Source organism: Trichomycterus rosablanca, chromosome 12 (genome assembly GCF_030014385.1).
Source record: "Trichomycterus rosablanca isolate fTriRos1 chromosome 12, fTriRos1.hap1, whole genome shotgun sequence".
Classification (NCBI taxonomy): Eukaryota; Metazoa; Chordata; class Actinopteri; order Siluriformes; family Trichomycteridae; genus Trichomycterus; species Trichomycterus rosablanca.
Window position 1 is genome coordinate 38842544 of NC_085999.1, and position 21082 is coordinate 38863625.

The 21082-nt window shown below is 41.3% G+C and overlaps 1 protein-coding gene across 4 annotated transcripts in view; it reads left to right on the forward strand.

The window, feature by feature from the left end:
* The window catches only part of glsb (glutaminase b), a 46930-nt gene that overhangs the window by 12883 nt on the left and 12965 nt on the right, over window positions 1–21082 (forward strand). For 3 of the 4 annotated variants that reach the window (XM_063006399.1, XM_063006400.1, XM_063006401.1), the window contains exons 2-12: window positions 1505–1595; window positions 2159–2280; window positions 6082–6211; window positions 6315–6394; window positions 11820–11983; window positions 12199–12257; window positions 17038–17070; window positions 17489–17547; window positions 19032–19098; window positions 19709–19759; window positions 20217–20393. In XM_063006399.1, coding sequence (XP_062862469.1) covers window positions 1505–1595; window positions 2159–2280; window positions 6082–6211; window positions 6315–6394; window positions 11820–11983; window positions 12199–12257; window positions 17038–17070; window positions 17489–17547; window positions 19032–19098; window positions 19709–19759; window positions 20217–20393 — 1033 coding nt within the window. Of the gene's footprint in view, window positions 1–110; window positions 122–1498; window positions 1596–2158; window positions 2281–6081; window positions 6212–6314; window positions 6395–11819; window positions 11984–12198; window positions 12258–17037; window positions 17071–17488; window positions 17548–19031; window positions 19099–19708; window positions 19760–20216; window positions 20394–21082 lie in introns of those variants that run through there. The other variant, XM_063006402.1, reaches the window with a different exon arrangement.

Sequence of the window (21082 nt, forward strand, 5' to 3'; positions counted from 1 at the left end):
TCTAATCACTTGTATATGTTTAATGATTATGTGTGTTATTGTTATGTTAAACTTATCCATTGTTTTTTTCTTTTCTGTTCGGTTTCCCTCCCGTCACGTTGCTCGGCTGTGCACGTGTTGTGTAAGTATTATTTTATTACATTTTATATTCGTGCACCTCCCAATAGCTAGGTTGTTTCGCCACTACTACACACGGACATTGGCAGATGTTCTCTATGCAGAGACCTGACCGGTCGATAGCGTCGCTGAGATTCCAACCCCGGATCCCTTGATCCTAGCAGAATTCATTATTAAGCGTTCCCGTGTTTAGGAGTTCCAGTGAAGCCTTTAATCCTGTATATCCTTTACGGAACGCTTTGCTACTGGTATTAAATTGGTTGTGCTGGGATGTCAATGGGTTTCTCATGAGTCTTTCTGTTTATCGCCTGCACTTCAAATATTTGCTTGTGCGTTTTACATATCTGCACATGCGCTGCGTATATTTGGAGTAAATATTTTGTAGTCGGTATATTTTATTGAGCTCTTTAAAGTGGTGTGACATCGCAAAGTGCTTTACGGTCTTAAAACGTCCCTAAAATGGGGGAAAGTCCGATAGCACTGGGATTCTGAACTCCCCAAGTTCAAATCGACTGGGTAGTGCGGACGGTGCAGCAGACAAAATCGGCCCCTAGTCTGCTGGGTGGGAAAGACGGGACTAAAAGAGGGGCGGGGTCTTCGAGGCTGTGTAAGGACGCTGGTTAGTAGCCCTAGGCCCGAATAAGTAGGGGTCGGTGGAGAGTGCGCGCGTCTGTCAGCAGAATATACCCTCCTCGTACACCACCAGGGTCTCCAGCAGAGGAAGAGGAACTGGCTACGACTAAATTGAGAGAAAAAGGGGGTTCCTGCATTTAAGAGTTATACACTGATCAGCCATAACATTAATTAAAACCTCCTTGTTTCTACACTCACTGTCCATTTTATCAGAAGCACTTTGTAGTTCTACAATTACTGACTGTAGTCCATCTGTTTCTCTAAATGCTTTTTTAACCTGCTTTTACTCTGTTCTTTAATGGTCAGGACCCCCACAGAGCAGGTATTATTTAGGTGGTGGATGATTCTCAGCACTGCAGTGACACTGACATGGTGGTGGTGTGTTAGTGTGTGTTGTGCTGGTATGAGTGGATCAGACACAGCAGCGCTGCTGGAGTTTTTAAACACCGTGTCCACTCACTGTCCACTCTATTAGACACTCCTACCTAGTCGGTCCACCTTGTAGATGTAAAGTCAGAGACGATCGCTCATCTATCGCTGCTGTTTGAGTCGCTCATCTTCTAGACCTTCATCAGTGGTCACAGGACGCTGCCCACGAGGTGCTTTTTGGTTGGTGGACTATTCTCAGTCCAGCAGTGACACAACACACACTGACACTCCACCACCATGTCAGTGTCACTTCAGTGCTGAGAATAAACTGAAATAAACCGATTACTGGTGCAGGTTCTGATCTTGTGTGTGTTTTTAGGAGAAGGAAGGCGGGTATCATGCCCAGCCTGGAGGATCTGCTCTTCTACACCATCGCTGAGGGTCAGGAGAGGATCCCAGCTCACAAGTTCATAACGGTAAGTGACTAAAAGTGTTTGTAGTTGGTTGTACGGGCACAGAGCCACGTCCAGGTAATCTAATCTCACCTGGTTGTCTGACCGTGTGTGTACACGGTGCCGTTTCAGACCTTGACACTGTGGTGTGATGGAATAGTGATTCATCCTGTGAGTAAATAAACCACGCGTCCAGATATTTAATGAATCCGCTGTCGCATGGACAACCCCCGGGTCACTGCGTGCCCTAATGGACACGTGTGCCATTGTGTGTGGACGCCCGGCCAGGTCGGCGGCTCTACAGTAATTGGTGACCGCGTGCCATCATGGTCCATGCATAGTCACGTGGGTCTGGGCAGCCCGGATGGCACATAATCCAATCACCCCCACCCAAGGGCAATCTGGAGAACCCAAAAGCCACACTACGCCCCCTAAACCCTTGCAGACACGTGGAGAACATATAAAACACCCTGTGTATTCAGTGTGACACTTGATGTTGCCGTACGGCACCCGCTCTGCCAGCTGTGCCACCCGCTCTGCCAGCTGTGCCACCCTGAACCCGGTGTGATCGTCGCTCCTTCGTGCAGGCGCTGAAGGCCACTGGACTGAGAACAGGAGATCCCAGACTGAAGGAATGTATGGACATGCTGAAGGAGACCCTGAAGACCACGTCTGACGGTGTGATGCTGGATCGGCACCTGTTCAAGAAGTAAGTCAGCGTGAGAGTGCAGTCGCACTATGAAAGTAGTGTTAGAGTGCAGTCACATCGTGAGAGTACAGTCACACCGTCAGAGTACAGTCAGACTATAAGTGTTGTCGCACCGTGATAGTACAGTCGCAATATGCGAGTACAGTCGCAGTCTAAATTACAAAGTACCGTTGCACTACGAGAGTACAGGTGCACTAGTAGAGTACAGTCGCGCTATGAGAGTGCAGTCGCACTGCAAGTTTGCAGTGGCAGTCTAAATTCTAAAGTACGGTCGCACCACGAGTCGCTGTCTGAATTTGAGAGTACAGTCGCTGTCTGAATCTGAAAGTACAGCTTGAATCTGAAAGTACAGCCTGAATCTGAGAGTACAGTCGCAGTTTAAATCTGGGCATACAGTCGCAATCTGAGAGTACAGTCGCAGTCTAAAAATGTGAGAGTACAGTCGCAGTCTGAATCTGAGAGTACAGTCGCAGTCTAAAAATGTGAGAGTACAGTCGCAGTCTACAAATGTGAGAGTACAGTCGCAGTCTACAAATGTGAGAGTACAGTCGCAGTCTAAAAATGTGAGAGTACAGTCGCAATCTAAATCTGGAAGTACAGTCGCACTGAGAGTACAGTCACACTTTTTACACAGTTGCACTATAAGAGTGCAGTCGCAATTTGAATTTAAGAGTACTGTCTCACTGCAAGAGTACAGTCGCTTTATGAGAGTACCGTCGCAGTCTGAATCTGAGAGTACAGCCTGAATCTGAGAGTACAGCCTGAATCTGAGAGTACAGTCGCAGTCTAAATCTGGGCATACAGTCGCAATCTGAATCTGAGAGTACAGTCGCAGTCTAAATCTGGGCATACAGTCGCAATCTGAATCTGAGAGTACAGTCTGAATCTGAGAGTACAGTCTGAATCTGATAGTACAGTCGCAGTCTAAATCTGGGCATACAGTCGCAATCTGAATCTGAGAGTACAGTCTGAATCTGAGAGTACAGCCTGAATCTGATAGTACAGCCACAGTCTAAAAATGTGAGAGTGCAGTCGCAATCTAAAAATGTGAGAGTATAGTCGCAGTCTAAAAATGTGAGAGTACAGTCGCAATCAAAAAATGTGAGAGTATAGTCGCAGTCTAAAAATGTGAGAGTACAGTCGCAGTCTAAAAATGTGAGAGTACAGTCGCAATCTAAAAATGTGAGAGTACAGTCGCAATCTAAAAATGTGAGAGTACAGTCGCAGTCTAAAAATGTGAGAGTACAGTCGCAGTCTAAAAATGTGAGAGTACACTCGCAGTCTAAAAATGTGAGAGTACACTCGCAGTCTAAAAATGTGAGAGTACAGTCGCAGTCTAAATCTGGGAGTACAGTCGCAGTCTAAAAATGTGAGAGTACAGTCGCAGTCTAAATCTGGGAGTACAGTCGCAGTCTAAAAATGTGAGAGTACAGTCACAGTCTAAATCTGGGAGTACAGTCGCAGTCTAAAAATGTGAGAGTACAGTCGCAGTCTAACAATGTGAGAGTACAGTCGCAGTCTAAATCTGGGAGTACAGTCGCAGTCTAAAAATGTGAGAGTACAGTCGCAGTCTAAATCTGGGAGTACAGTCGCAGTCTAAAAATGTGAGAGTACAGTCGCAGTCTAAATCTGGGAGTACAGTCGCAGTCTAAAAATGTGAGAGTACAGTCGCAGTCTAAATCTGGGAGTACAGTCGCAGTCTAAAAATGTGAGAGTACAGTCGCAGTCTAAAAATGTGAGTACAGTCGCAGTCTAAAAATGTGAGAGTACAGTCGCAGTCTAAATCTGGGAGTACAGTCGCAGTCTAAAAATGTGAGAGTACATGTGAGTACAGTCGCAGTCTAAAAATGTGAGAGTACAGTCGCAGTCTAAAAATGTGAGAGTACAGTCGCAGTCTACAAATGTGAGAGTACAGTCGCAGTCTAAAAATGTGAGAGTACAGTCGCAGTCAAAAATGTGAGAGTACAGTCGCAGTCTAAATTTGGGAGTACAGTCGCAGTCTAAATTTGGGAGTACAGTCGCAGTCTAAATCTGTGAGTTCAGTCGCAATCTAAAAATGTGAGAGTACAGTCGCAGTCTAAAAATGTGAGAGTACAGTCGCAATCTAAAAATGTGAGAGTACAGTCGCAATCTAAAAATGTGAGAGTACAGTCGCAGTCTAAAAATGTGAGAGTACAGTCGCAGTCTAAAAATGTGAGAGTACACTCGCAGTCTAAAAATGTGAGAGTACACTCGCAGTCTAAAAATGTGAGAGTACAGTCGCAGTCTAAATCTGGGAGTACAGTCGCAGTCTAAAAATGTGAGAGTACAGTCGCAGTCTAAATCTGGGAGTACAGTCGCAGTCTAAAAATGTGAGAGTACAGTCACAGTCTAAATCTGGGAGTACAGTCGCAGTCTAAAAATGTGAGAGTACAGTCGCAGTCTAACAATGTGAGAGTACAGTCGCAGTCTAAATCTGGGAGTACAGTCGCAGTCTAAAAATGTGAGAGTACAGTCGCAGTCTAAATCTGGGAGTACAGTCGCAGTCTAAAAATGTGAGAGTACAGTCGCAGTCTAAATCTGGGAGTACAGTCGCAGTCTAAAAATGTGAGAGTACAGTCGCAGTCTAAATCTGGGAGTACAGTCGCAGTCTAAAAATGTGAGAGTACAGTCGCAGTCTAAAAATGTGAGTACAGTCGCAGTCTAAAAATGTGAGAGTACAGTCGCAGTCTAAATCTGGGAGTACAGTCGCAGTCTAAAAATGTGAGAGTACATGTGAGTACAGTCGCAGTCTAAAAATGTGAGAGTACAGTCGCAGTCTAAAAATGTGAGAGTACAGTCGCAGTCTACAAATGTGAGAGTACAGTCGCAGTCTAAAAATGTGAGAGTACAGTCGCAGTCAAAAATGTGAGAGTACAGTCGCAGTCTAAATTTGGGAGTACAGTCGCAGTCTAAATTTGGGAGTACAGTCGCAGTCTAAATCTGTGAGTTCAGTCGCAATCTAAAAATGTGAGAGTACAGTCGCAGTCTAAAAATGTGAGAGTACAGTCGCAGTCAAAAATGTGAGAGTACAGTCGCAGTCTAAATTTGGGAGTACAGTCGCAGTCTAAATTTGGGAGTACAGTCGCAGTCTAAATCTGTGAGTTCAGTCGCAATCTAAAAATGTGAGAGTACAGTCGCAGTCTAAAAATGTGAGAGTACAGTCGCAGTCTAAAAATGTGAGAGTACATGTGAGAGTACAGTTGCAGTCTAAAAATGTGAGAGTACATGTGAGAGTACAGTTGCAGTCTAAAAATGTGAGAGTACAGTCGCAGTCTAAATCTGGGAGTACAGTCGCAGTCTAAATCTGGGAGTACAGTCGCAGTCTAAATCTGGGAGTACAGTCGCAGTCTAAAAATGTGAGAGTACAGTCGCAGTCTAAAAATGTGAGAGTACAGTCGCAATCTAAATCTGGAAGTACAGTCGCACTGAGAGTACAGTCGCACTATTCACACAGTTGCACTATAAGAGTGCAGTCGCAATTTGAATTTAAGAGTACTGTCTCACTGCGAGAGTACAGTCGCTTTATGAGAGTACCGTCGCAGTCTGAATCTGAGAGTACAGTCGGCAGTTACCTATGATCTAAACACAATCAGACGTTTTAGGAATGAATTGGTCGATTTATGGCCGAACAGTCAAGCCATTACGAGGTGCGCTCTCAGCGCAGGTCCCAAGCCTGTATAGAAAGGATGGTCGTGTCAGGATGGGGGTCCGGCGTAAAAACTGTCGCAGATCAGACGACCCTGAAAAGCACAGAATCACCCTCTTGACCTCTGTCCTCAGGTGCGTCCAGAGCAACATAGTTCTCCTGACCCAGGCCTTCCGCAGGAAGTTCGTCATCCCCGACTTCACGACTTTCACCTCCCACATCGATAAGCTGTACGAGAAAGCTAAGAATCTGTCCGGAGGTCAGGTAGGTGACGCCCCGTACACCCGTACCCCCGTACCCCGTCCTCTCCCCCGTTCACCTGAGCGTCCTAAAATCCGCCTGGATCACGCTGTCCTTTCTTTCTCAGGTCGCCGACTACATTCCTCAGCTGGCCAAGTTCAGTCCGGACCTGTGGGCGGTGTCTCTGTGCACGGTGGACGGACAAAGGTGAGATCTCACCTCCAGCTCGTGAGTCGGGGAGGCAGCGAGGAGCGACGTTCCGAAGATCAGATTAGATAAATATTACCACGATTCTCTGGATGTACAGTATGTACAGTAGTTGATAACGGGGCAGTAAAACACGTAGGCTAACGTAGGGGGTCAGTGCTGCACCTTCTCATCCTCTCGTTTTATTCTCGGCGGAAACACAAACTGTTTGTTTTTGATAACGTCGAGCTTCAGATGTTCTGTGAACTCGTAAATCTACAGTACAACGCTGAAGTCTGAATATAGAGTAATAAACAGCCGAGCCTGTACAACACGTGCTTCCTTCTTCAGCCTGAGTCACTAGACAAACGTTTTTATTATTATGACAAAATGCCAACATCATTTCTTCACCACGTCCCAAATATGACAAATCTAGATGTGATATGAACCTATATTTGTAATGTAAACACTATTCCGGGTTCGAAACACAGGCATGATTGGGTTTGGTGCCCCATCCAGGGTATTTCTGCCGCGTTACTACTTTTGTCCATATTTATATATATATACAGTGTATCACAAAAGTGAGTACACCCCTCACATTTCTGCAAATATTTCATTATATCTTTTCATGGGACAACACTATAGACATGAAACTTGGATATAACTTAGAGTAGTCAGTGTACAGCTTGTATAGCAGTGTAGATTTACTGTCTTCTGAAAATAACTCAACACACAGCCATTAATGTCTAAATAGCTGGCAACATAAGTGAGTACACCCCACAGTGAACATGTCCAAATTGTGCCCAAATGTGTCGTTGTCCCTCCCTGGTGTCATGTGTCAAGGTCCCAGGTGTAAATGGGGAGCAGGGCTGTTAAATTTGGTGTTTTGGGTACAATTCTCTCATACTGGCCACTGGATATTCAACATGGCACCTCATGGCAAAGAACTCTCTGAGGATGTGAGAAATAGAATTGTTGCTCTCCACAAAGATGGCCTGGGCTATAAGAAGATTGCTAACACCCTGAAACTGAGCTACAGCATGGTGGCCAAGGTCATACAGCGGTTTTCCAGGACAGGTTCCACTCGGAACAGGCTTCGCCAGGGTCGACCAAAGAAGTCGAGTCCACGTGTTTGGCGTCATATCCAGAGGTTGGCTTTAAAAAATAGACACATGAGTGCTGCCAGCATTGCTGCAGAGGTTGAAGACGTGGGAGGTCAGCCTGTCAGTGCTCAGACCATACGCCGCACACTGCATCAACTCGGTCTGCATGGTCGTCATCCCAGAAGGAAGCTGACGCACAAGAAAGCCCGCAAACAGTTTGCTGAAGACAAGCAGTCCAAGAACATGGATTACTGGAATGCCCTGTGGTCTGACGACACCAAGATAAACTTGTTTGGCTCAGATGGTGTCCAGCATGTGTGGCGGCGCCCTGGTGAGAAGTACCAAGACAACTGTATCTTGCCTACAGTCAAGCATGGTGGTGGTAGCATCATGGTCTTGGGATGCATGAGTGTTGCTGGCACTGGGGAGCTGCAGTTCATTGAGGGAAACATGAATTCCAACATGTACTGTGACATTCTGAAACAGAGCATGATCCCCTCCCTTCGAAAACTGGGCCTCATGGCAGTTTTCCAACAGGATAACGACCCCAAACACAACCTCCAAGATGACAACTGCCTTGCTGAGGAAGCTGAAGGTAAAGGTGATGGACTAAACCCAATTGAGCACCTGTGGCGCATCCTCAAGTGGAAGGTGGAGGAGTTCAAGGTGTCTAACATCCACCAGCTCCGTGATGTCATCATGGAGGAGTGGAAGAGGATTCCAGTAGCAACCTGTGCAGCTCTGGTGAATTCCATGCCCAGGAGGGTTAAGGCAGTGCTGGATAATAATGGTGGTCACACAAAATATTGACACTTTGGGCACAATTTGGACATGATCACTGTGGGGTGTACTCACTTATGTTGCCAGCCATTTAGACATTAATGGCTGTGTGTTGAGTTATTTTGAGAAGACAGTAAATCTACACTGCTATACAAGTTGTACACTGACTACTCTAAGTTATATCCAAGTTTTATTTCTATAGTGTTGTCCCATGAAAAGATATAATAAAATATTTGCAGAAATGTGAGGGGTGTACTCACTTTTGTGATACACTGTATGGACAAAAGTAGTAACTTCAGAATTTCGGAGTGTGTCTGTGGGGATTTTGTGGCCGTTTGTGAGGTCAGACACTGACATTGGACGAGAGAGTCTGGCTGGCAGTCTCGGTTCTAGTTCATTCCTAAATTCTTCCACACCAAACTTACCCACTTGTGCCCTTATGCTTAGGGCTGGACGATATGGCTGAAATTTATATCACGATATAACTCCTAATTTTGATTCCGATAGCGATATGAATAACACAAATGTCAGAAAAACTGCTAAAAACACCAAAATTGGATGGCGGTACCTGCAAACCTCTTTTCTGGTTTCTGGCAAGAAATACAAGCTGAATACACGACTGAATCAGTCCTTCATCTCTTATCAGCTATTTCGGCTGCTTCTTCTTCTACTGTGGACAGTGGCGGAGCCAGACAGTTTTCATAGGGGTGGCCAGACTGAGACCATTGCTCACACAGGGGCGGCACAGAAACTGTCTGATACCTTATTTTTTGTATGTGACTAGTGGCTGTTGATCCAGTAGTGTTTTGGTCACTCACTCGTTTACCTATGGCAGTGAGCGCCATGTAGAATTACATCACGCCTTTAGCATAATAAGCTTTTAAGCTTTTTTTGATCATCAAGTGAACGCATGGAAAACAAATTTTAATTTTCTTTCAAGAATATGACACCTTCTGACCAACACTAATAAGCCAAATCAGCATTGAAAATTGACTTTACTTTTAATAGCCTTCTACAATGCTGGTGCTTCTTAAAACTGAATATTCTATTTTCAATAGAAGTGTTATTTAAATGCTATTAAATTGTTTTTGAAAAAGAAAACCCGCCCAATTAGGAGGAAAACCGCCCAATCTGGCAACACTGGAACGCGCAGAGCCCGTTGGTGCCTTTACTCGTAGCGCGCCACAACTAATAAGAAGTAGTATTAATAACTGGTATTAGTACTCAGTAGTATTAGTGCTCAGTAGTAATAGTACTCAGTAGTATTAGTGCTCAGTAGTATTAGTACTCAGTAGTATTAGTGCTCAGTAGTATTAGTACTCAGTAGTATTAGTGCTCAGTAGTATTAGTACTCAGTAGTATTAGTACTCAGTAGTATTAGTACTCAGTAGTATTAGTACTCAGTAGTATTAGTACTCAGTAGTATTAGTGCTCAGTAGTATTAGTACTCAGTAGTATTAGTACTCAGTAGTATTAGTACTCAGTAGTATTAGTGCTCAGTAGTATTAGTGTTCAGTAGTATTAGTACTCAGTGGTATTAGTACTCAGTGGTATTAGTACTCAGTGGTATTAGTGCTCAGTAGTATTAGTGCTCAGTAGTATTAGTGCTCAGTAGTATTAGTGCTCAGTAGTATTAGTGCTCAGTAGTATTAGTACTCAGTAGTATTAGTGCTCAGTAGTATTAGTACTCAGTAGTATTAGTGCTCAATAGTATTAGTACTCAGTAGTATTAGTACTCAGTAGTATTAGTACTCAGTAGTATTAGTACTCAGTAGTATTAGTGCTCAGTAGTATTAGTACTCAGTAGTATTAGTGCTCAATAGTATTAGTGCTCAGTAGTATTAGTGCTCAGTAGTATTAGTACTCAGTAGTATTAGTGCTCAATAGTATTAGTACTCAGTAGTATTAGTGCTCAATAGTATTAGTACTCAGTAGTATTAGTACTCAGTAGTATTAGTGCTCAGTAGTATTAGTGCTCAGTAGTATTAGTGCTCAGTGGTATTAGTGCTCAGTGGTATTAGTGCTCAGTAGTATTAGTGCTCAGTAGTATTAGTACTCAGTAGTATTAGTACTCAGTAGTATTAGTGCTCAGTAGTATTAGTGCTCAGTAGTATTAGTGTTCAGTAGTATTAGTACTCAGTAGTATTAGTACTCAGTGGTATTAGTGCTCAGTAGTATTAGTACTCAGTAGTATTAGTACTCAGTAGTATTAGTACTCAGTAGTATTAGTGCTCAGTAGTATTAGTGTTCAGTAGTATTAGTACTCAGTAGTATTAGTACTCAGTGGTATTAGTACTCAGTGGTATTAGTGCTCAGTAGTATTAGTGCTCAGTAGTATTAGTGCTCAGTAGTATTAGTACTCCGTAGTATTAGTGCTCAGTAGTATTAGTACTCAGTAGTATTAGTACTCAGTAGTATTAGTGCTCAGTAGTATTAGTGTTCAGTAGTATTAGTACTCAGTGGTATTAGTGCTCAGTAGTATTAGTGCTCAGTAGTATTAGTGCTCAGTAGTATTAGTACTCAGTAGTATTAGTGCTCAGTAGTATTAGTACTCAGTAGTATTAGTGCTCAATAGTATTAGTACTCAGTAGTATTAGTACTCAGTAGTATTAGTACTCAGTAGTATTAGTGCTCAGTAGTATTAGTGCTCAGTGGTATTAGTGCTCAGTGGTATTAGTGCTCAGTGGTATTAGTGCTCAGTGGTATTAGTGCTCAGTAGTATTAGTGCTCAATAGTATTAGTGCTCAGTAGTATTAGTGCTCAGTAGTATTAGTGCTCAGTAGTATTAGTACTCAGTAGTATTAGTGCTCAGTAGTATTAGTACTCAGTAGTATTAGTGCTCAGTAGTATATCGATCGAATTTGTTTAAAAATCATATCACCGTTATTGAAACATTTTCTATCGCGATATATATCGATATCGAATTATGGTCCAGCACTACTTATGCTGTAACGAAAAAGGGCCTTCCCCAAACTGTTCCCACATAGTTGACAGCATGCTATTGTCCAAAATGTATTAGGGGCCTAGACCAGCACCCGAAAACATCCCTGTAGCATTATCCCTCCTCCACCACACTTCACAGTTGGCACAATGCACTGAGGTTGGTCACGTTCTCCTGGTGATCTCCAAACCCAGACACGTCCATCAGACTGGCAGATAGAGAATGCTCCAAAGTCCAGCGGCGGCATGCTTTACACCACTCCGTCCAACATGAGCCACATGAGTGTCTGACCCCACAAATGCCCATAAAATTACCACAGACACGCTCCTAAATCTTTAGAACTCTTCCCGGGAGAGAAAGCTGGTTTAGATGTTATAACTTGGTAAATTTAAAGCTAGATCAATGAATCAAATAGGAAGAAGTGATAAGTAATAAGCATAAACAACAACTATGTATATTTTTCTAAGATCCTTAATGTATGTATTTGTACCTTTGCACACAAAGGGTTCCGTGTCCATAAAAAATGTAGGAATTGATGCACAAACGTATCTAATCCTGAAGTAATTACTAGTATAGCTATTTATAACTAATATTTAATATATATCTTTCTGTATTCACGCAGACACACGGTGGGCGACACCAAAGTGCCGTTCTGCCTGCAGTCCTGCGTGAAGCCGCTGAAGTACGCCATCGCCGTGCACGACCACGGCACCGAGTACGTGCACAACTTCATCGGCAAAGAGCCCAGCGGCCTGCGCTTCAACAAACTCTTCCTGAACGATGAGGGTGAGTTGTCCGTTCTCGTCCTCCCAGATCGAAGTGTATCTGTCACATATGAGCCATACGTGGTACTCGATGATACGTAACTCGATGAAACAGAACCTCAATTTTTATCTTTGTTTAACACCGAATCTAGTTACACACACACTTCACTACTCAGGATGTGTTTTGGTCGAATCTCGGGCACCTTTGTTTCATTTTTACGAGCTTTCTATCCGCAGATAAGCCGCACAACCCCATGGTGAACGCCGGCGCCATCGTGTGTACGTCCCAGATAAAGGTAAGCACACGTCCGGGTTTTGTGTTTGTAACGAAGATGAAGCGCTAACCGATAAATTTGGGAACGGGACGTGATTTAATTGTATTGTTTTTAGCGTTATGATTACGTATTTAGACATGTCCTCTTCTCGGGAGTGTAGGATGAAGTAAATGCGTCTGTGTAGAGAGATGTGTTCAGTTCAGTTCAGTTCAGTTCAGTTCAGTTCAGTTCCTGTTCATTCCACCGAATCATTCCAGACTAGCACGTCCACTCTCACGCTCCCGAACCGAACACGTGGACGTCACTCGGTTCTGGATCCATTTTTCCTGCGATGAATTCTTAAGTGAAATTCATTCAAACTTCCTGTCGTATCGTGAATCTTCACCGAGTCGAGTCGGTGGAACTGCGGCCGAGCGGCGGCTGATCGGAGTTCATAACGGTTAATGAACTTGGATAACGGACGTGAAGATTCCTGGCATGCTTCCCACGCTCGCTGTGTGTGTGTGTGTGTGTGTGTGTGTGTGTGTGCTGATAATCAGTCATGCGGTGTACCGACTGACACTATGTGTAGCACAATACCGACCTTTAGTTATTAATAGCGGCATTTTATTTAGCCAGATATTTAAATCGTTTGCTGAGACTTGGGGATCCAGGGCTCAAATCTCAGCGGTGCTATCGTCCGGTCGGACGTCTGCACGGACGTGATTGGCTAATATACGGTGCAAAACTGCCTAGCCATTGCAGAGGTGCACTTGACTTGACGGTGCGCTCTCAGTGCAGGTCCCGAGCCCGGTCAGAATTAGGAGTGCTGTTAGAATAAGGAAGGGCATCAGGGGTAAAAACTGTGCCGAGTCTGGTGGTATGAGGACACCTAAATTCCCCTCCTTATATAACTTCTTTTTCAAGAATGACATACATTTTAAACCTTGTCGTTGGCGATACTGGAATTAAAAACCCTATTCTCACATTTAGGAACATACAGAACAACAGTTCGTGCTTGTATTGTTTGTTATAAAGCACTAAGGATGCTAATATCCTGTTTCTATTTCCAACCAATAATCTGCAAGCTTACAGCGTCCCATCAAATTGTAAACACGCCAGAGCTTCGTATCAGCCGTAGAACCGCGAGCGATCAGTTCTACAGCTGATACAAGCGCTATTAAACATGCTGATCAATAAATATCAAAGCAGTCGCTGTATTAGAGCTTTTCCCGACGACATTAGCATGGTTGTTATACTGTAGATTGACGAGCAGATCTTAACCCTCATAAACACAAAATGAACGTGTACGCGAGCGCCCCCTCGTGGAGTCTTCACGTCACACCCTGTGAACCACAGTGGGACCAGATCGCCACTATTTTTATTAGTTATGAGACTCCGATTATCTGTATGAACCCACACTAGCGCCGCTCTCGGTTGTTGGTGATGATTTTAAACGATCTGTTCATTTAACACCATTAATCAGCTTCAGGCTTCAGTCGTTCCAGGGAAAATAGACCCACCACAACCCTGGTCAAGACAGACAGGCCTAATGATATAAGCACTTAAATACTACAGCAGTGAATCTGGCGCAGAGATTCTGAACCCCTCGGTTTGAGACTCTTGCCACCGGTCGGCTGGGCGCCCTCTAGCGGGCATAATTGGCAGTGCCTGCAGGGCGGGGTGGCCGGACTATGTGGTTGGGGTCTTTAAACGCTGTGTAAGGAACCTGATTAGCAGATAGAGAGGCGCCTGTGCAGAATGCATGGGTGAAAAAGGGTTCCGCTAAGGACTGCATGCGGGTCGGAGGGGGCATGACCGCCAATATACCCACCTCACCTGCAATCAGGGATCCCCCAGCAGCGGAAGAGAAATTGACCACACCAAAAATGCAGAAATAAAATAGTAAATGTCAGCGCCGGATCGTTTTGAATATTATTAACAGCTAATTAAACAGATTTTACTTCAACCTCTTAAAACATGAAAATAAAAGAGTGAAAATATTTCACTGATCAGTGGAGCAAGCAGAAAGTTGATTATTCCAGAAACACTCACACTGCCCTTCCCCAGCATGTTTCCATTTCTTTTATTTCTTCATCCTAAAACAGGAAGTTTTTCCCTCAGATCATCATGAAACGAGTGAATTCAACACGTTTGTTTTGTTTTATATTTTATTTACTGAAGCCGTGTGGGTCCTCGCTGCACTCAAGCTTCACTCACCTGAAACTCACCTCTTCGTGTGTGTCCATGTGTGTGTCCATGTCCATGTGTGTCTGCTCAATTGATTCATGTTGCTTATTTTGTTTTGCGCGTTCACACACACACACACACACACACACCTTGGCCCTCATTACTTAATAATGTTGATGCATTTATGTGTGTGTGTGTGTGTGTGTGTGTTGTGTCCCTGAGACGTAAATACGCTCAAGAAAGATTGAAAAATTACGCCACTAAATCAGATTTGCTTTCTAAGCCACACAAACACTTTTCATTGTGATGTTTGTGGCACAGTTTTATTGTTCTTAATCTAACTAGCTCTATTATGGGCACAGAGAATGCAACAGATTGAAATAACATAAAAAAACAACCCAGCTGTTGTATGAACAATTTATTTTACCCACTGTAATATTATTATTATTATTATTACTACTGTCATCATCATTATTATTATTATTATTATTATTAATTATTATTGTTATTATTATTACTATTATTATTATCGTCATTATTCATTATTATTATCATTATTATTTATTATTGTTATTAATATTAATATTATTATTACTTTTGTTACTATTAATTATTATTACTGTTATTAGTAATAGTATCATCATTATTAATTATTATTTAGTATTATTATTATTATTATAATTATTACTATTATTATTATAATTATTACTATTTATTATAATTTACTATTATTATTATTATTATTATTACTATTATTATTGTCATCATTATTAATTATTATCATTATTAATTATGATTTTTATTACTATTATTATTATTATTATCATCATTATTAGTTATTATTATTATTATTGTTTTTACTATTAATATTATTGTTTTTGTTATTATTACCATTATCATTACTACTACTATTATTATTTTATTATTACTATTATTATTATTAATTACTATTATTGTTATTATTCATTATATATTATTATTATTATTACTATTATTATTATTTATCATATTACTAATATTACTATTATTATTATTATTATTATTATTATTATAGTTATTATTATTATTATAGTTATTATTACCACTGCTATTATTATTACCTCTAGCTTGTGTGACATGATTGGCTGTCTGGAAAGGTGGTATTGGTAGTCGAAGCCCTGTGATTGGCCGACCTGTCCGGGGTGTTTCCTGCCTTTCGCCCCATGAATCACACCCACGTGGTCAAACAGACAATGAATGAATGAACGAACCGTCTATTTTTACACAGTATTTTATGGGATAAATGGGAGCCATTGTGTTCAGTGTGTGTCTGTGTGTGTACTTGCATAAGTGTGTGTGTGTGTGTGTGTGCTGAACTGTCCATGAGAGGGTCGTTTTTGTAGCAGGTAAAGGCTCGGGACGTTCCCCTCTGTGCTGTGGGTTGTGATGATGGTGATGAAGGCTTTCTCTGTTTGCTTCTTTTCTTTATGTTGTTGCATATTTTACAGACGTAGGATCAGTGGGATCAGGTTTTTGACTGCAGCAGCAGGTCAATGACGGCGGTAATCTCTTCCTTTCCATTATTTCCTCCCTCCTTGCCTCATCGAAACACTTCATACCGCAATCGGGGCGCCCCGTGTAATCGTGACGCTTTTAACCCGACGTAGAATCGGCGCCACACTTTCTCCTACGTGTAGAAATCTGTCGTGCATGTAAACACGCCGGTCAGAACCGAAGCTTCAGGTGGGCGGTGTTTCCCAGGGCCAAGTCGCGCTATACTTTAGCGTTTCTCAGATCGAACACACCCAATTTAGCAAACCTTGTAGGTTCAGGCGCCCGGGTGGGGCAGCGGGAAATTCCTCTAGCACACCAGCGCTGGGATTCTGGACACCCCCGAGTTCATATCTCGGCTCTGCAACCGGTCGGCTGGGCGCCATCTATCGGGCTCAATCGACCACTAGTCAGGACTAAAAAGTGGGCAAGGCTGTGTAAGGACCCTGGTTAGTATCCGTACAGAACTGTACAGAAGTGAAGGAACGTGACGATCACACGTTGGAGGGTTGCATAGCAGAGCCAGGATTAGAACTATCGACCTTTCGATTGATAGCCCACAGCTCTACCCACTAGGTCCTTGCTTTTAAGCTATTAAATCATTTTATTCCAGTGTAGTAGCACTAGTTGAAGTAAATTAATACATGTTTACTATTAAGGAATAATAATGAAAACGTGTTTGTAAATCGATGGTTCAGCTGCTAAAACTCGCTCATAATTTTGGAGACTAAGAAGCTTTTGGGAAACGCCCGCAACCGTTATCTTGAGGCGCACCCCGGTCCTGTAGACTAGGGTTCATCTTACTGTCGCACCCGCTCTCATCATGTCTAACACTATAACACCCTGACCGTCTTTTATCGCTTTGGGATCTGCAAATATCGAGTCGTAGTTCTGTTCTGATGCTTTTTGATTTGTATTGAAACCTTTTATCGGAATGCTTCTCTTGTTTTGTGTGTTTATGTAACACAGCATTATGTTAAACGATATCTATAAAATAAATATAAATAGTCTTAGAGACACCTCCTCACACAGATGTTTGTATAACTTTATATTTTCTGTATCGTAAAATGATTAATGGATTTGTCGTTTTCGCCTCTTTCAGCAAAAGGCGAGCAACGCCGAAAAGTTCGACTACGTGAGTAGCACTGAAACACGACCATCGTCCTGCGTTCGGACCGCCAGCGTCTACAGAACGTCTAGACCTGACCTCAGATCGGGCGTGCCGGAGACCCCGATGATGTACGAGGAGGGTACACGCCCTCTCTCGGATGCGTGCGTGCTCCATTGACCCCTTCTTGATTCTCGATTCCTATTGGTTAATCACCACATCGCTGTAATCGTAATCGTTGCTGACGTTGGCTCCACCTTCTGTCCCTAGAATTCGCAGCTCTAATTATAAATGAACCACAGTCGGACGTTTTGTCGCGGCACATCGCTGCCGGTCTGAGCGCTGGGTGATCAACATGAATCCTGTTATTCTGGATTCTCTTCTGTTATTATAGACAGAAAATCGTCACGCAGCTGATTATCTTTTGTTTATATTCTCTCCACAGGTGCTGAACTTTCTGAAGAAGATGGCGGGAGACGAATATGTGGGTTTCAGCAATGCCACGTAAGTGTTACCACCCTGATTCATTCTCAGTGGGCTTAAATAAAGCATTTCTCCAGGAGTGTGTGAAGCTTTTGCATGAGGCGGTACATGATACGCAGACTAGACACAGAGGAAAATGCCTGTTTATTTATTTACATATTAATTCATTTAGTCAAACATTTGTTTACTTATTTATTTATTCAATTAGTTATTCATGTATTTTTTTGTTTTGTTATGCATTAATTATTTATTTAATTATTCATTTAATTATTTATTTATTTAATTATTCATATATTTATTTCGTTATTCATTTTTTTATTTACATTTTAATTTCTTTGCGTATTCATTTAGTTGATTTATTTATTCTTTTAGTTATTTAATGATTTATTTTGTTATTCGTTTAGTTATTTGTATATTAATTTAGTGTTTCTTTTCTGTGTTTTTTCTGTTTTTTCCATTTTTATTTTTGTTAATTAGTTATTTAATTATTTATTTGTACATTTATTCATTTCGTTCTTCATTATAGTTAGTTATGTATTCATTTATTCTTTTATTTATTTGTTTGTTCATTTATTTCTTCATTGACTCACTTACTCATTTAGTTCATTTAATTATTTATTTAGTTATTCGTTGATTGAATTTATTTAGTTAGTTAGTTATTCTTTTATTTATTTGCTTTTTTATTTACTGTTCATATTTATTTATTTACTCATTTGTTCTTTTTTTTACATTTTTTTGTTTATTTATTTTGTTTTTCAATTATTTTGTTATTTATTTAGTTATTTGTTTATTTAGTTTTTCATTTATGTATTTCTTTATTTGTTTTTTTATTTATTAATGATGTAGTAATTTATCTATTTATTATTTATTTATTTACTAATTTAGTTTATTTATTTAGTTATTTATTCATTAATTTTCTTCATTTATTCATTAATTGATTTTTCTTAGTTATTTATTTAGTTCTTTCATGTATTTGTTTTATTTACTGTGTATATACTTGTATTACTTGGTTATTCTTTTTGATTTTTTTAAACATTTATTTGTTTTCCTTTATTTATTTATCAATGTATTTATTAAGTTCATGTTTCTCACCGGGCAGTTTGGGTTCAGTGATTTTTGATCATAAACTGAATCTGTAACTGTGTGTGTGTGTGTGTGTGTGTGTGTGTGTGTGTGTGTGTGTGTGTGTGTGTGTGGGGGGTGAGTGCATGTGATCTGGTGAAACGTTTATCACATCAAAACAACAACATGAATAAACCATAAAAATAGAAACTGAATATTAAAAATAAAACTATAAACCTGCAGCAGCAGTGACATGAATCGGAATAACTGATGTAACTAGTGCAGTTGTTTACTAGTATTAGAAAGTAAAAGTACAGTTGCTGTAATGTCTCACACACAGACGTGTAACTGAGTGATGGTGTGTGTGTGTGTGTGTGTGTGTGTGTGTGTGTGTGTGTGTGTGTGTGTGTGTGTGTGTGTGTGTGTGTGTGTGTGTGTGGCAGATTCCAGTCTGAGCGGGAATCAGGCGACAGGAATTTTGCTATCGGTTATTACCTGAAGGAGAAGAAGGTCTGAACACACTTCACTTCTATAAACACGTGATCTAAACTTGCTGCTCCGTCTCCTCACACCTCTGATGTGTGTTTATAATTAATTCTAGGATTATTCTACTCATTTTTATAAGCCTTCATGGTCTCGCTCTACAGTACCAACCAAAACTAACAGACCCGGCCGAAGAGGGCATTAATCAGAGGTTCATCTGATCGTTCTGAGGTCCTAACTCACTGTCCATGTTATCAGCTCCACTTACCATATAGAAGCACTTTGTAGTTCTACAATTACTGACTGTAGTCCATCTGTTTCTTTACATGCTTTGTTACCCCCGTTCATGCTGTTCTTTAATGGTCAGGACCCCCACAGAGCAGGTATTATTTGATAACATGGACAGTGAGTGTAGAAACAAGGAACAAGCTTACAGGAACCTGCTGACCCTACCCTATAGTTAGAAGTGCAGAGGTGCAGATCAGCGTGATAAAGAAAATATCGCAAACTCTGAACCCATGTGAATCTATAGGATAGATATAATTTAAATATAAAGCAGCACACGAGCGGTTAGATTGATGATTCTGTACGTTTATGAGTAAATGCCGGTGCTAATTGTGTTTATGTCCGTGCACAGTGTTTTCCTGAGGGCACAGACATGACCTCCATCCTAGACTTCTACTTCCAGGTGAGAACCGCGCCACCATGCTTTCATACATTGAGGGTTAAGGCCCCTGCTCAAGGGCCCAACAGTGCCAACCTGGCAGTGGAGGGGCTTGAACCAGTGACCTTTTAATTACTAGTCCAGTACCTTAATCACTAGGCTACAACTGCAGTATTAAGCGTTCTGTATCTGCTGCTCAGTATCATTTTTTATTTATAATATAATAATAATATAATAATTGTTATTGGTCTGTTTGGCGCTGGGCGTGTCAGGTTGTTATTGTTATTATTTACCCGGTTATGGCTCAGCTGGGCGTGGCACCCTCTGCTGTTTACCATGTGGTCTATAAATGTTTGAGTGCCCAGAGCTTCTTAGTGTCACGTTACTGAGGTTATTTTTGGTTGTGTGTGTGTGTGTGTGTGTGTGTGTGTGTGTGTGTGTGTGTGTGTGTGTGTGTGTGTGTGTGCGCGCGCGCGCGCAGTTATGCTCCATCGAGGTGACCTGCGAGAGCGCCAGCGTCATGGCCGCCACCCTGGCCAACGGCGGCTTCTGTCCAATCACAGGCGAGCGCGTGCTGAGTCCCGAGTCCGTACGGAACACGCTGAGCCTCATGCACTCCTGCGGCATGTACGACTTCTCCGGCCAGTTCGCCTTCCACGTGAGACACACACACACACACACACACACACACACACACACACCTGTTCTCACATTAGCACAGTGTAGTTTACCGTGTCCACTTTCCCTTATATGGTTTGTTTTTATGTCCTTGATTGACTCTCTCAACATACACACACACACCTTCACCTGATTTTAGAAAATACACTCTTTTTAGTAAGAGCGCTCAGGTGGCACTGCTGAGATCTGGGGAGTCTCAGTGTATTATTATTATTATTATTATTATTATTATTATTATATAGAGCTGTTCTATTATTATTAGTACTATTAGTATCATTATTATTATCTCAGCGCTGCTATTATTTTTGTTTTTTTTATTGTTATCTACTGCTCTGCTATTCTCATTTATATTATTATCTATAGCTGTTTTATTATCATTACTTTAATTATTATTATTAATAATTAGAGAGGAGCTTTTTTATAATCTAGAGCGATGCTATTATTATTATCTGGAGCTGTTCTATTATTATTTTTATCATTATCTAGAGCTGTGCTCTTTTTATTATAATTGTTATAATTTTTTATTATTTTTATTATCATGATTATTATGAATATTATTATTTTTATTTGATTTTATTATTATTCTTATTTTTATTATTATTATCATTATTATTTGTGTTATTGTTATTATTAATTATTATATATTTTTTATTATTATTATTATTTGTG